The 16974-nt window shown below is 37.0% G+C and overlaps 1 protein-coding gene across 2 annotated transcripts in view; it reads left to right on the forward strand.

The window, feature by feature from the left end:
• The window catches only part of STIM2 (stromal interaction molecule 2), a 174657-nt gene that overhangs the window by 127847 nt on the left and 29836 nt on the right, over positions 1–16974 (forward strand). For both annotated transcript variants that reach the window (XM_068974913.1, XM_068974912.1), the window contains exon 4: positions 16266–16377. In XM_068974913.1, coding sequence (XP_068831014.1) covers positions 16266–16377 — 112 coding nt within the window. The remainder of the gene's footprint in view (positions 1–16265; positions 16378–16974) is intronic.

Below are 16974 nucleotides of genomic sequence, written 5' to 3' on the forward strand. Positions count from 1 at the left end.
CAGGTAATGAGCAGGCTTGCATGATCTCAGAAGACCTTGTAGGGCCTAACAGAGTTCAGGATTTAAGTATAATATCATTATACTTACTGCGATTCTAGCTCCATTTAGGAGTTTTGAGCTAAGCAGTGATGGGTGATCTGTCTTTTGAAAAGATTATGTAGTTACTGTGTGGCTGTTAGACTCTGGAGAAGAGAGGAGCAGAAGTACAAGGTCTGCTGAGGCTCTTGCAGTGACCCGGGAGAGGGAGGTAGCAGAGGGGTCTGATTGTGATATAGTTTGAAGGACTAGCTGACAGGATTTGCTGTTGGATTGGATTCAGGAACTTGATGAGGGGAAGGGAGTTGGAGACAGGAATTAAGGATCATGCAGTGCCTAGGTTTTATGTACCTGTGGTGTTAAAATTTCTTGGAGGCAATTAGGGGAAAAAAGGTTGAAAAAGGCTCAGTTGAGGGATCAATAATGGTCAGATTTCAAAGAGGTGAAGAACTGAGTGCTGAGAGGTCAAGATGCAGAGGGGGATCCTGGAAAGAAGAAAGAGAAGTGACCAATGAGATTATGAGGGGAACTGGGAGAATCTAGGGTGCTGAAGTATAAGAAGGAAATATTTTTTTAAAAAGGGCATAGACAGTGTCAGATGCTCCAGAAGTTTGAGTAAGATCGCAACAGAGAACCACCCTTGGGTCAGCAAAGTAGAGGTTGAGGTTGTTGATGATTTTGACAGAGCAGTTGTGCTGTAATGGTGGAAGTGAAAGTCGCATTATAGTGGATAAAAGAGGAAGTGAAGATAGTAAATACTGACTTTCAAAAGAAGGGGAAGAGAGATGCGACTGTGATACCTGAAGATAGATATGATGTGAGGGGCAGTTTTAATTTTTTTTAAAAGGTGAAAGATTTTAAATGTGTTTACATATTAATGGAATGACCCAGTTGAGATATAATTGATGTAGGAGAAAATAAATTAATTAAAGCCATCTTTATTTAAAGAGAGTATAGGTATGCAGTAGGGGCTTAATCCACTCTGGTCATCTGTATTTCTCTCTATTTCTTTCTGGATTTTGCTTTTATTTTCTCCTACTGTATTTCCCAAAGGCTAACTCTGTGGCTGCGGGCAGTGGTAGACTTACCTTTTCCCAGGGTCATGACAAGAGAGAAAAGAATTTTTCCTGCCTACTCTAGAAAAGTTTCAGGAAGTAACTGACTGGCTTTAGGTCATGTGGCCATAACCTAGACCTGTCAGTGTGACCTCCAGAATGATGCCCTCTCATTACTTCCTTCTCCGACCCCCTCTCCCTGGTGATTACGAGTCTTGTCTCAGAAGACAGCAGAGAGTAAAGGGGTACCTACTTGACAAACAGCTGTAACAGATTGATGAGCAAGAGAAGGTAGACGTTGACAAGAGTAGATTGAAGAAAAGCTTAAAAGGTTATTCTGGATCCAGAAGTAGGTGAGTGGAGTCTGGCAGCATGGGTCACAAGATACAAAATACAGTTACTCCTTCAGAAAATCTGATACGTTCTTGACATTTTCAGTCAAAAACTTTTGGATTACAAATGGATTTTTCTCATAGACTTCTTTTCTTCCCTCTCTGGATTTTATGGTAAGAGCATGTTATTTCCCAAATGTAAATGCTCTATTAAATCCCATTTTGGTATTTTAATTAAATGAGCTAATATAACTCTCAACACTGGACACTGTCAGTAAAATTTGCTCCACCTCTACCCTTTCCAAAATTTTTCTGGCTGGTCTAGATTTTCACTACTGCACAGCAGTTTTTTCATTGATGAGGTGAAACCCTGACTGTGTTCACCTAGGATTGCCAGAAATGTCTATACTGTGCAGGAAGAAAGATAGGTGTTTTTAAAAGCATCATTGGAGGATCAAAGAAGTGAATTTGAGGTGTCAAAAAGTAGGTGCTGTCCATTCCACGTTACTTTGGAAGTCTTGAGAAAGTGATGCCCTCCAAGGAGTAATATGATTGGCACACTCCCTAAAGGCAAATAGTATTCATCACACTTAAGTAATATCTAAAAATACTGCCTGCTGTTTGCAACTACTGTAAAGAGCTTAAGAATAAGAAGTACTTTTCCCATGCTATCTCTTCATCATGTCCTAGAGTTCTTGTCAGTTGTGTTATTCATCAATTTTTGCCAAGTGAGGTCTTCTCAGTAGGGAGAAGAACAGACGTAACATTAGAGAATCAATGAATGTGAAGTTTATAAAGTCATCCTTAGTGAGTTGTCTGGAAAGATATGCTTTTGTGAAACTACAAAGAGTTACTAAATTATTAGTTCAGTTAAGTTCAGTTCAGTCGCTTAGTCGTGTCTGACTCTTTGCGACCCCATGAATCGCAGCACGCCAGGCTTCCCTGTCTATCACCAACTCCCGGAGTTCACTCAGACTCACGTCCATCGAGTCAGTGATGGCATCCAGCCATCTCATCCTCTGTCGTCCCCTTCTCCTCCTGCCCCCAATCCCTCCCAGCATCAGAGTCTTTTCCAATGAGTCAACTCTTTGCATGAGGTGGCCAGAGTACTGGAGTTTCACCTTTAGCATCATTCCTTCCAAAGAAATCTCAGGGCTGATCTCCTTCAGAATGGACTGGTTGGATCTCCTTACAGTCCAAGGGACTCTCAAGAGTCTTCTCCAACACCCCAGTTCAAAAGCATCAATTCTTCGGCGCTCAGCCTTCTTCACAGTCCAACTCTCACATCCGGACATGATCACAGGAAAAACCACAGCCTTGACTAGACGGACCTTTGTTGGCAAAGTAATGTCTCTGGTTTTCAGTATGCTATCTAGGTTGGTCATAACTTTTCTTCCAAAGAGTAAGCGTTATGAGTAATTTCCTGCTGTTATCAATTCTAGGAAAATCAATAGTTGTATGAGTTTAGGCTACTAGAAGAAATGGAAGCTTTATTTAGTTTACAATGCTGTTTTCATTTTCTATATTTTCTAATGAAAAATTTGGACAGTATTTTTTCAAAAAATTGTCATTTTGGTTGTCTTTCCCTTTTCTTTATATTAATAGGAAGCAAGGAGCAGAATTCTCTGAAATAGCAAATTGGTGTAATATTTTTACTAGTAACATTTGTGTAGACTGAAGACATGTATAAGCTACAAAATAGATAATGTATTGTCTTCAGGAATGTAAGAATTCATTTGTTTTGCAAGTAAATTGACTAGGCAGGATTTAGAGGTCACTTCTAGGATTTCAGTTTGTCAACAATTCCATTGAAATAAATTATTATTACTTACTAGATAATAAAGTATTCTGTTTATGTGGAATAAGAGGGCAATTTATAATTTAAGAAGAATTCTAAATTTAATTATTTGGTAATAACTGTTCATTTGTCTTCAACACTGTTTCACCAAAGTAAGCATAATTGCTTTTTTCCCCAGTGACACAGCTGGGGCCTGAAAAAAAAAATTAAAACAGGAAAGCTCTTTTGGATCTTGGAAATAAGTCAATTGCACGAGAACAAGGAAATATAAATGTGAATTATTGAGTAGACAATTAGAAAAGTAAAAAAAAAGAGAAAGGTTATTTCAATTCCAGCTGTGCTTTTATAGTAGAGCAATATGTATGGATGTGAGAGTTGGGCTGTGAAGAAGGCTGAGCGCCGAAGAATTGATGCTTTTGAACTGTGGTGTTGGAGAAGACTCTTGAGAGTCCCTTGGACTGCAAGGACATCCAACCAGTCCATTCTGAAGGAGATCAGCCCTGGGATTTCTTTGGAAGGAATGATGCTAAAGCTGAAACTCCAGTACTCTGGCCACCTCATGCAAAGAGTTGACTCATTGGAAAAGACTCTGATGCTGGGAGGAATTGGGGACAGGAGGAGAAGGGGACGACAGAGGATGAGATGGCTGGATGGCATCACCAACTCGATGGACGTGAGTCTGGGTGAACTCCGGGAGTTGGTGATGGACAGGGAGGCCTGGCGTGTTGCAGTTCATGGGGTTGCAAAGAGTCGGACACGACTAAGTGACTGAACTGAACTGAGTAGTAAGTCTCATTTTAAAAGTGTCAAAGATATTTTTGCAGTAGTTTATTATTAGTTTTTTTTTTTTCTAAATAGCATAAACCTGTATGGCAAGCTTTCCAGTATTATGAAGATAGGATCTTAGATGTTTTCAACCTGATACTAAGTGAATGTTGAACACCAACCTGGTACTAAGTGAATGCTGAACAATTAGCTTTTTTAAAGATTCTGAGTCTTTATAATCACTGAGGTTTCTCACCTTTTGGATACTGATATCTTGAGAAACTCCAAGGTACAGCTGTCCTTTCCTAGACAGATGGTATTCTAAAGAAAGTGTGGCACTTGACTGCCTGGATTCAAGTCTTTGTATAGATTTTTTCCCCTTGGCAAGTATATTAATCTTTTCTGTCTTTAACTTTCCCCATCTGTGAAATGTAGGTGGTAATAGTACCCTCTGTAGAAGACTCTGTTAAGGATTAAATTAAATCAATCAGTATATACAGCTTAGAACAATACTAGGCAGCTAATAAGGGCCTGGTATTTGCTATAACCATTGTTAGTGTTAAAAGATTGCCATACTTTCTTGAAGAAAACCACAAACTACAAAATAATGAAGAAGTTAGAAATTATTAGAATTCTATGCCAATATAATTGAAAAAGAAAGATTATTAATAGTTTTTAATTTCTTAAGTGAAAGCAACTTCAAATTTAGTGAAAATCTTCAGGACCAAAACTTTGCCCAGAGGCCCTCGTTACAGCTTTGCTTTTGGTCCTAATAATGAGTATGCAAGTATACCCAGGTGTCCTCACTTTGCAGTCTTCTTTAATCTGGAACAATTCCAAAGTATTTCCTGGCCTTGCATGTCTTTGGCCAGTAATTGTTAACAGTGTCATTTTGTAGATTGTATCTAAATTAGGATTTGTTTGATATTTTCTATGATTAGATCCATGTTAGGCATTTTGGGCTGGACTGTCACAGAAATGATTCTTTTCATTAGATCCTTTTAAGTGCCACCTGGTGTTAGTTTGTTATGCAGAATTACCTTTGATCACTTGATTAAGATAATGTCTATTCTGCTTCTGTAACCATAAAGCTGCGTTTTTCCCCTTTATAGTTAGTATTTTTTTTGTGAAGAGAAACGTGGAGACTTTGTAACATCACATCCCTCATCACTTTTCACCCACTGATTTTAGCATCCATGATTGTTTTTTGCCTGAATTGTTACTCTGATGGTTGCCAAATTATAGTTTTCAGAATTCCATCATTCCTTCTATTTATTAGTTGCATTCTACTATAAGGAAAAATTAAACAGAGTATATTAACATCTTGTCCTGTGAAGATGGTGGGAGATAAAAGGCATATCTTGAAAATAGAAGTGGGAGAAATAGTGAATCTCAAAATCTTATGACTGATCTGAAGATTGATCTTCTGCATTTATTCATTTATATCAGCATGGCGCCTGGATTTCTACTTTATTCAGTGAGTTTGTTGCTCTTGTTATTTTGATGCTTTAATTGTCCCTGATATGACTGTTGTAAACCTTTCAAGCTGACTTTTCTATTCTTTTATATGTGTGTCTCCATAGTTTTTTGAGCCTTCCTTATATTCTCGTACAAAAAGATGTTCTAGGCTTATTTTGTTATTTCTTAGCTCTACCCCTGGAAACAACCATTACTCCAAGGAGTTCTGGTTACTTCTAGTTGAGGTAGTATTTAGAAACCAAGATTTGCACACTAGGTCTTCTCATTGCTATTGAGGTATTATTCCCAGGCCCTCTCAGTAGTGAGAGTTAAGAAACACATACCTCTATATTTACTTTTCTCTAAATATTAAAAGTCATGAGTTCTTGCTGATATCTGATACTAGTTCACATTGATAGCAGTGTAACACTACTAGATTAATTCTAGCTGGTTTATTTAGTTGACTTCTTGCCCTATTTATCTCTCAGTTGTGTCTGACTCTGCGACCCCATGGACTATACAATCCATGGAATTTTCCAGGCCAGAATACTGGAGCGGGTAGCCTTTCTCTTCTCCAGGGGATCTGCCCATCCCAGGGATTGAACCCAGGTCTCCTGCATTGCAGGCGGATTCTTTACCAACTGAGCTATCTCTTTTCACCAATCATGAAAAAACTAGTTCTGTTATCATCAATATATTTTCTAGTTAGCTCAATCCTCCTGTACATACTCAGTCTCTTGACACCACTGGGCTGTTACCTCACTCAGGAGCTTGTCTTGTATGGACCTAGTATTCCCATGTCCTCATATGCAGACTCTGACCACCACTAGTCTATCTTCCCATCCTCATATGGAACTCAGCTACTGTTGGGCAATTTGAGAGTTAAAAAAAAGACCTTGGAGAGAAGTTGAGTGAACACTGTACAGTGACATTGTGTTAAGGAGTCCATCTTTATGAATTTATTTTATTACTGAAGCACATTATTCACATTTTTCCTTTATCACATAACTCTAGCTATTGAAAAAGTCCCCTGTAAATGGGGGTACCATTTAGTATTTTAATGTTTTAATCATTGTGTCAGTAGTACTCAAAAAACAAGTAAACTTTTCCTAAAAGTTGTTTTGGTGTTAGTAATGCATATAGTAGATGAAGCCTGAATTGGAAAATGCTATATACCAAATGCAGCTAATAAACTTTGTGAACTGTTTCAGATGCTAGATGTACTAGAAAGAGTCATATCAAACAAATTTCCTGAGTAACATTATCTTGAAAATGCTTTTACCCTTGGAATTGGTGAATTTTTCTATTTTGGAAGAAATAAGGATTAACACGTTTCTCATGTAATGTCTCTTTTTGCCCAGAGATGTGTGACATGAAACTGTGAAAGCTCAATTTTTATCTGGCCTTTGATTTAATACTCTTTAGAAATAAAGTATTTATTAACTGGACGTTGTGTTCATCATTTGTTGAACTCCTTAAAAGTCAATACATTTTCTTACATTAAGCTTTATATTAGTCTTAGTAATAATTTCTTGTCTCTGATGTTTTATCTAGTGCCCACTAGTAATTACTGTGCACTCAGTAAATATTTGTTGAATAAAAAACCCCAAGTCACCTGTGCAGGTAATCTTTTGAAGAGACTTTCAAATTCCAAGAGAAAAAAAATTGGAGCATTTTTGAACTCTTAGCAGAAAATAAAGCAAACATTTGTAAAGCTGTAATTTAGAATTGTTTTTGTTAAACATATTCTTTGAAAAGTATCATCTTCTCTTTTTTATGAAGTTTAACCATACTTTTGAAAAGTTTGTTGCTTTATCTAGAAATGCCACTCTAAGAGTGAATGCAAAGGTGACATTTTCCTGGCAGCTTTGGTTAATAAATCATTTTATTATTCACTCACTTATCCAGCATGTATTAATTGAGTTCCTAAGAAACATCTGCCATTCCGCATTTGTCTAGTGCGTGTTATATTTTTGGCATTGTATAATGTGTTGTGAATATAGAAATGAATGAGAAATACTGTTTGCCCTTAAAGAACTTGTTTTTATTTGATGTGAGTTACTCTTTATAGTCTCAGTTTGGGGTTTAAAAAAAAGGTCAAGGGCTGAGTGTAAAATGGAAGATACATAACTAGAAATTCATCCACTCAGTCCCTAAGGTGATGTCTTCAGTGATGCCATAATGAGATATTTAGGAAAACTTGATTAAACGTTTAGTTCCTTTATAGTCATTGAGTCCACTGATTTTATTGACTGATATATAAAGTAAGTAGATTCCTTGAACTTATTTATTATAAGTAATAATACTTATTATACTGTGATAATAATTTACATTTGTGGAGCACTTTTACCATTCCTAAGAGTTATTTCCTCATACGTTTTGTTAATCTTCAGAACAGTCATACAGTTTTGAGATTCAGTGTTTCTCCAGTTTCTGTTTTTAGATATGTCTTTGTTATTTTGCATTATCTTCATGAAAATAGGTGTTGATGGCATACTCTTGTTTAAATGATAAGAATGCAGTTGACAGTAGGAAAAGTATTAAAGTCTTCTCTTAGTGTCCACTGTACCACTGTTGGGAAGAGAACAATATACCCCTGTAATTTTTGACCTCTGAGCATTGAGACATTTACCAATATTTATCTAGGATGCCTAAAAATTACATGTAATTCTTGAAAGATGAAAGGTAAGGAGCTCCTGAGAGAAAGTGTGTAGTTATTTCTCTTTGATACAACTACTGATATTTAGGCTTCCCAAGTTCAGGGTGTGGCTCTTAGGTGTCCAAATATAGCATAGTGCAGGAATTTAGTCCATGTTACAGAGACATGCCCCGCTGACCACCATGCATCCGAGGCGTTCACATGCTGGCTCTGTTCTAAAGATAAGCCTCTCTTGATGGTCCTGAGCAGCTGATCAGCTAAAATCTCACTCTGAGCTCTGGACACCACAAAGTCTATAAACCATGTGAGTTAAGATGGAGTGTGGAAGGCTTTAAATTTTTTCATTTTTTGTATTTGAAAAAGTTATTTTTTATGTTTATATTACATTTCGTAAAAGTTGCTTTTCACCAAAGTCTTGCTATGTTGAACCTTCAGTCAGTTGCATTTTCCCATGATAAGTTATGACTGTCACTGTAAGAACTTCTGAGTCTTTTGTAACTTGAAATTCTTAGTTGAAATAGACTTTGGAAAAGTGAATACAGGTTGCACCTATATTTTAGAAATTAGCACTTCACATAAACATGGCAATAATTGAGATTTTTCAGATGACAAATAGTTTTTAGGTTGTGTATCTGAGTAGTTTCAAAATATAGCACTTCTTTCACTAACCATTTCATATAGCCAGCTTTAAGGATAGTTACTTTCGTTAACAATATTTTTACTTTCTCCTTCCTGACCCTCCTACCATACCTTTTGATACTTATAAAAAAGTTTCATACTTTATTAGAAAGTAGTAAGTGTATAAGTAACTGTAAGGTGTTTAGCTGTACAGTACTGTATTAAGATATTAGGAATTGATTTTTCTAAAATACATAGTTTGTCAAAAGAAACTGTTATGCCAGTTGCTTTCTTAATATTAAGAACGTTAAATATGGTATCATAAACTTAGAATGTAGCACTTTTTAAAAAATAGTAAGAAAGATGTTAAGAAATGAAATGCAGAGTAAATGTAAATGATGTATTATATGTGTTATATCCTTGGTGTAGATAAAAATATGTCCAAGGTGTGACACAGCTAATTGTGAATTTGGCTATATTTTAAATATTCTCATTAATGCAGAGGAGAGGAGAACAAGGAATGTAATGGTGAAGAGCTGGGGCTTTGAAGTCAACAGACACTGTTTTGAATCCTATCTCCACTGCTTACTTGGTGTGTAAATTTAGACAAGTTACTCATATTCTCTGAGCCTCAGCTTCCTGATCTGTAAACCAAGATTATAATATTACTCCTAAAACCTACTTCATAGGATTTCATGAGATAGTTCACATAAAGCGTTTAGCCCAGTTGCTGGAATTTGCCAAGTGCTTATAAAATGTTAGGTGCTGCTGTATTAACATGTCTCTACATGCACACTAATGCTTTGTAATTAGTCCCCCCCTCCCGCCTCCCCCCCCCCCCCACAGAATTTAGGTGATTTCACAAATCATATTTGAAGGCTTTTAGGACAGCTTGTACTTATATTAAATATAACAGATGAAAACTTACGTGGTGGTACTTCACAAAGCTGTTTCCTCTTTTTAGGCCTGTAACTTAATGAACTGAACTGAACTTAATACAAGTATATGGCTAAGTGCACTGGGTTCATTCAGTTCAGCTCAGTCGCTCAGTCATGTCCGACTCTTTGTGACCCCATGAACCGCAGCTTGCCAGGCCTCCCTGTCCATCACCATTTCCAGAGTCCACCCAAGCCCATGTCCATTATTGAGTCAGTGATGCCAGCCAACCATCTCATCCTCCGTCGTCCCCTTCTCCTGCCCTCAATCTTTCCCAGCATCAGGGTCTTTTCAGATGAGTCAGCTCTTTGCATCAGGTGGCCAAAGTATTGGAGTTTCAGCTTCAACATCAGTCCTTCCAATGAACACCCAGGACTGGTCTCCTTTAGGATGGACTGGTTGGATCTCCTTGCAGTCCAAGGGACTCTCAGGAGTCTTCTCCAACACCACAGTTCAAAAGCATCAATTCTTCTGCATTCAGCTTTCTTTATAGTCCAACTCTTACATCCATACATGACCACTGGAAAAAGTTTTGTAAGATTGCATTTTATAGATGAAATGAGCAAGTAAATACATGTATTTTAATCTTCTGAAGTTTCTCTTTCACAGTTTTTGTTTCTAGCACATTTGCTTGAGGCAGGAATGGACAGGAAGCACACACATTTTTACCTCATCCTAATGTCAAATACATGGCTATAAACTGGCACCTTCTAACTTCCATCATGTTATAAGTTCCTGTGATCTTTCGGAGTCAGGGATTCTCCAGTGTTACTTTGAAATGTGATATTGTGAAAACAGTATCATGTGTCTTTCATACAACTATGGGATAGCAAGTGGACACAATTAAAAACAAAACAGGTTCTTTAAGGAAGAAAAAAGTCAGTTACATATTCAGCTAATACTTAAATGGCAACTTTATGCTGAGCTGCTGGAAACTTACAGTATGGTAGGAACATAAGATGTAATTAAGCAAATAGTTACAAAATAAGGCAGCACATATGATATGCCATTTGGTAGGAATAGTAAAGTACTATAGAAATTCAGGGGAGGGAGACATCACTTTCAGTTGGTGTTTCTTCTACTTATAAGCTTGTTTGCTCAATTGAGGATGTACCTATGCATGACTCATGCATCTTTTTTGGAAGCCTGCTTTTGCTAAATGGCCACAGGAATGTTCCTCTCTTTACTCTGTTGCTGGGTATTTCTAGCCTTTCCTACCTCTTCATTCTCCTCATTACTACAGCTCCTGTTGCTGTCTAAAAGCTTTCTCCACTTAAGCACAGTTATAATTTTTCTCTTAAAAGTGCTGGTCCAAAATAATTATGTGGAGGTAGGATTGATCATAACAGTTAGGATAAGGGGAAGAAAGGGAAGCTGTTTTGGTACAGAACCAGGAATCTCATCCGTTATTACAGAAATAGCTCTTTAGCTAGCAGCAGAGGGAGGTAATGTAAAGGAGAATCCTCATCTTGCCTGTGTTCCTGTGAAAAATCCATACATGTGCTCCCCCCACACCCTCTTATCTCCCGGAGATTTGCTTCTAGTCACCATCCTGTCCCCATTCTCCCCTGTCTCACACTACTTCCTTTGGTCCAGAGCCCTGCTGCAGCTCTGAATCTCCTGAAATCTCTTTGAAATCTTACCCTTCAGGCTGGTAGAGCCCCCTTTTCAAGTCCTAGAAGCCAGTCCCATGATGAAGAACTGGCATAGCTCCAGTGGGCTATTGTGTTACTATTGCCAGGCCTTCAGAAGGCCATGGTGCTTACTTGATGTCTCTAGTGGAATCCTGACTCCATTAACACAATTAGCCGCGGCAGATTGCTCATATGTAATGTTTAACTCTTGAGTTACTATTAATGCTATATGTCTGGAAGCTTTGATTCTAAGAGAAAATGTGTTTTGAGTTTTAAAGTTAAATAGTGAGCACTTCTTTTAAATCAGGAGCCACCTATATTGTCAGTGAACTTGGGGTCAGAAGATTAGAGTTCAAATTCTAGCTGTGTGACTGCATTGCAGTTACATGTCCTCTCTTGGCCAAGGTTCTCTGTGTAGACTGTAGAGAAACAGCTGTCTTACAGATGTGGTTTGGAGATGTTAAATATAGTGTATATTAATATGTAAAATCCTAATCAAAGGGATGTGGCATGATGGTATTAATAATCACTCTGTTAGGCAGAACAAGTTCCTGCCCTTGAGGAACTCATCAGCCAGAGGGTAACACAAGCATGGACAATTTCATTAGAGCACACAGATAAATCCTGTGGCAGATATTATGTACATGTGATCAGGGGCGTGAGGAAGAGCAACTGTAATCTAGAAATGGATAGATAGGGAAAACTTCATGGAGGAGTGAGTTCCTGATCTGGGTCTCAAAGGCTAAGGAAGAGCAGCCTGACAAAGAAGGAAGAAGACAGGCATGCCATTCCAGGTTGAAGGAATGACATGTGGGAATATGGCAGATTTAGAAAGCTACATATATGGTTGCAAATGTGGAGCATAAACTGTCTACTTGAAGTACCTAATTTGATTATGAGGGCCATTTACCTGACTCTAAAGAGGTAACGTTACGGTACAGTGGTAAACAGTTCCAGACATGGACTTGTTCTGAAACCTGGTTTGACCATTTAGTAATCTGTTTTAGCTAATTAAGAACTTTACCTTCATAAACTAACAGGTTCAGTATGATGACAAAAGTACCTACTTCAAAGATTTGTTGCAGTGGTTTTTGGAAATAAGCTTTGCAAGTCTCCCAGTGTTTAATAAACACTTAGTACATGTTAGGAACAGTTTTGTTGCTGTCCTGAAAGTTCTTAGAGTTACTTTTCCCCCTCTCATTATTCTATAATCTACTGTTCTAGGTTAACAGCAGCATTTTAAACATCATCTTTTGTTCATTATAACGAAATAAAAAACAAAGAATTTGAATGAGTTTTAAAGATGGTCTAGCTCAGTGTCATTATTTTTTGTGCTGAGAAATTGAGTTTCTGGGACTGGAATCAGGTCTGTTTTAATTCCAGAGTTCTTTCTGTTGATATTGAAATAAATTGTCCTAGATCACTCAAAGACAACAACCTGTAGCACTGGTTGCAGTTTCTAGCAGAAACAATAGAATTTAACAGTGTAGAAACTGACATTTCCATAGCTTTGCAGATAGATTAAGAAAAAAATCTATATTTTTAAAGAAATACATTATCCTTCTCTGTCTGCCCTCTGGTGGAAATGCTGTTTAGCAACAGCACATGTGAAAGAGGCAGTGAGACTTGGATAATAAAGAACTGGATAATTTTTTAAAATTTACTTCTTAAAAATTGAAGTATAGTTGATTTCCAGATAATTCTTAATAACTCTTTCGCCAACAAAAATTTCTTACGCAGAAAAGTTCCTCTTTCTGTTTGAATCTCCTTTCTAAAATGTGAAAATAGATTTTCATAATAGTTGTCAATTACAAACACATTCTGCTTCATTTATTTGAGAGAATCTTGTTGAGCACCTTTTGTGCACCAAGTGCTAGGGATAGAAGAGTGAGCAAGAAGCTTATGCTTGAGAGGTATAAATGGATATTAAGACAATAATCATAGAAACAAATAATCATAAATGCTATGTTAAATGCTATGCCTAAAAGTGTGATATATGATCATATAGCAGTGTTTGAGAAGGTTCCCCAAGGAATTAAAGTTTTAACTGCAATATGAAGACTCAATAAAGTAAATAGGTAAAGGTGAGTCAGAGGGGTGGAGAAAAGGAAAGAGGAAACGCCATGTGTGCAAAGACTCCGAAGAAGGACATAGTATTATCTGTCCTAAGAATCAAAAGACAATTACTGAATTTGGAGCAGAGAAAGCTAATATACATACAGTACAGGTCCTGGTCCTGAGAAGATACTTACCAGGCATTACCAAAGAAACCAGATAGCATGAGAAAAAGAAGACGATGAAATGAACTCCCCCCACCCACCCTGCACACCAAAGTAAACTGTGTGCTCTGTGTTAGAATTTTGTGGTTTTACAGATTCATTGTAAAGAAAATTACTTTAGCGCCAGTGTAATTCTCTACTTATTAGATGGAATAATACTAGAATTTGGGTACTTTAAACATGTCTTCTTCTTCATTTGATTTCTCTTCTCTTCTGTCTTGTTTCATTGATAACTGAGAGAATATTCTGATGCACTGGAGTGTTTCGGCTTTTGCTGTGGATCGGATGAGCAGCCGTGGATGTGACAGCATCTTATCCTGCTATCTTGGCTGAAGTTTTCGTGTGGGTGTGTGAGGTGCAGCTGTGCTGTCGGTTTCTTGGCAGAGTCTCAGACCAGGCAGTTCTCAGTGCATTTCGTCTTGAATAGGCAGAAACTTAAAAAAAAAGAAGCTACTTTGCGTGTATTAAATTCAGTGGAAAGCACCCAGGGCCCGAACCCTTGGCTGATATTTATTCTAAGTTATTTGGCTAAATGGATACAGCAGCCTCGGGCACATGCCCAGTCTTAATGGCAGGAACACAGGAAGGAGAGCTCATTTAAAAAAAATTGTCAAAGCTCTGTCTCAGTATAAAATGATCAAATGTTGTATGTTATTTAAAAGTTAATTTTTGTTAAAGTTTTGTTTCTGATTTATTTAAACTTTTCTTCTAAAGAACACTTAATGAAAAAGGCAGATTGTGAACATCCAGCTTTGTTTGCAAAAGTAAATTCATACTCAGGAAGCTCTCATCTCAGGCTTATCACAGATGGATTCCCAGATCTGCTTTTATTGCTCACTTTTTTTCTTCCCTCTCCTTCGGCCTTTTCTGTGACTTGTAAGCATTTTGTTTTTCCACATCTTCAAAGTATGTATGAAGACGAATGTGGAGCTCTTCTTTTTTCCAGCACATTCACATCCTTTCCTTTGGATAAACTTGTCTTTGTTCTTCTTGAAGTGGAAATGTCTTTAACTGCTTCCAGTATTTAACTGCTTGTTTGTATCTCTGCTGTTACTTGATATTACTCCTCTCACAGTAGCATAGGATCAGGTCCTGAGGTCAGTTGCCCTGGGTTGAGATCAGTTCTGCTGGTATCTTGGTCCCATTAACCTCTCAGTTTCTCGTCTCCAAAATGGAGAGAATCATGTTAGTGTCTCATAAGTTTTTGTTTCTTTTTAAGGCTTAAAGGGAAAAATGCATATAAAGGGCTTAATTCAAAGTAAGTGTCTAGGAGAAGAGATGTTAGTTGTCCTTTTCTTCATAATTTGGAGCCAGTCCCCTAGAATCCAGTAATAGCTATCTTCAGCTCTTTTGAGTGATCTCACTCAGTCTAAAGACCATCTGTATGCTCATGACTCCTAATTTATGTCTCTATTTCTAACCTTACTTTTCCCTAAGCTCAGGATTTGTATATATGACTGCTCTTGTCTATCTGCGCTTAAATATCTGATACATACTTGAAATGTTTAGACATGTTATAATGTCTAAAAATAGAACTTTCTGTCTCTATCACCTGCCCCTACTTGCCACCCAAGTCTAGTCCGCCTCACTCTTTCCTATCTTAATTAGTGGAAGCACTCTGTGCTTCTTTAGACTTTCTTCTGCCTACCAGCTTCCATCCATTTCATCAGAACATCTAAAAGCATTTTCCCCAGAATATGTCCTGAATCTGGCCACTTGTCACTATATCCTCTACTAGAACCTTGGTCCAAGACAATAGCTCCTTTTGCTTGGACAAGGACTGGTCTTATTTCTCTTTGTTTTCAGTCTTGTCTCCCACAATTCATTCTCCACAGTGGAGAGTGCTGTTTTAAAAGCATAGGTTATTTACTTCTCCTTCTTCTTATTGAAAGATAGCCAGAATTCTTGAAAATCTTTTTTGACTTGGCCCTTCTGACTACTTTCTATCCCTCATACACAGCTGGTTCATTCCGTAAGGTTTTTATACCAGCTCTTAAGTCTGTTTGGATTGTTTTTTCTCCAAGATCATCAGTGTTGGCTCCTTGCAATTTTTGGGTCTTAAATCACATAACAGCACCTCAGAGAAACTTACCCTGACATCTTTCCTTTCTTTTGCAATAGCTGATCATTATCTGAAATTCTTCCTCTTTTCTTCCTCCTTTTATTAATTGCCCCTCCCCACTCCCAAAAGAATTCATTTTATGAAGGCAAGAAGTTGATCCATCTTTACTGCTATATTCCCAGTGCCTAGAATGGAATCTGATACTGAGAAGGTTTATAATGTTACGTGGATGGATTGTTAAATGAAAGGAAGAATGAATAAATGTATATCTGGTAAGTTTTTTTTACAGCCAGGGAAATAGTAGATTATTTCATCCTGTTCAAATTTGCATAGATGCTTATTTTAGAATTAAACATGCTAATGTTTTGTTCCCTTTTCCTTTATGTCGGTCTCTGTTCTAGATTGTAAGCCCTTAAGGGTAAGAGGTATGTCTCCATTGTTTTGAGCTTCTTATATAATGCCAAACATTATTTTAGTACTTATTAGTGATTGAATTGAAAATTCAATCTAACACCGTTATTTCCTCTGAAGTTACAGTAGTGTTATATATGTATGTACATACATATATATAATTTTTATAAATTCTGAAAGCACATGTGTTTAAAATATTCTTTTGCTTTTTATCTTTTGTAGTTCATAATTGGACCCTTGAGGACACACTTCAATGGTTGATAGAATTTGTTGAACTACCCCAATATGAGAAGAATTTTAGAGACAACAATGTCAAAGGAACAACGCTTCCCAGGTGGGTCTTTATTATCCAAGTGTTGTTTTTTTTTCCTACTCCTAGAGAATAAGGTCACTTTTCAATTAAGTTACTTCTGTGGCTAAGGACTCAAAGGAAATATTATAAATATATCCATTCTTTGATACTTGTAAGGTATGAATTTGTAGGTTTTAATCAGTTTTTCCTGCTTGAGTAATCAGGTCTTTTAAAAACATTATTCCTAGGGAAAGTAATTTTGAGAATTAGAAGATGGGTCAACTATATCTTTTTTAGATAACATCAAAGGACCAACCTCTGACCCTGTGGTAAAAGTAACAAAACTTATTCATTTGATATGAGAAAACCTATTTGAATGGATTAATGTACAGATGCCTCTTAATTGTTGCTCTTTTAATAACAGCAATAACCACTTAATATTAGTGACAATAAGTTAAATATCAAAAAAAGTTTAATTAAAGGTAAATGATAGTAATTATTTTTAAATGTATATTACACAGAGATGCTTTGTATTATCTCATTTAAGCTTCAGGTTAAAATTAAGTATGTACTATTATTCCCATTTTATAGGTTAAAGAAACCAAGTCAGAAAGAAGTTAAATATTTTGCCCAAGGTAG

Source organism: Capricornis sumatraensis, chromosome 7, assembly GCF_032405125.1.
Source record: "Capricornis sumatraensis isolate serow.1 chromosome 7, serow.2, whole genome shotgun sequence".
Lineage (NCBI taxonomy): Eukaryota > Metazoa > Chordata > Mammalia > Artiodactyla > Bovidae > Capricornis > Capricornis sumatraensis.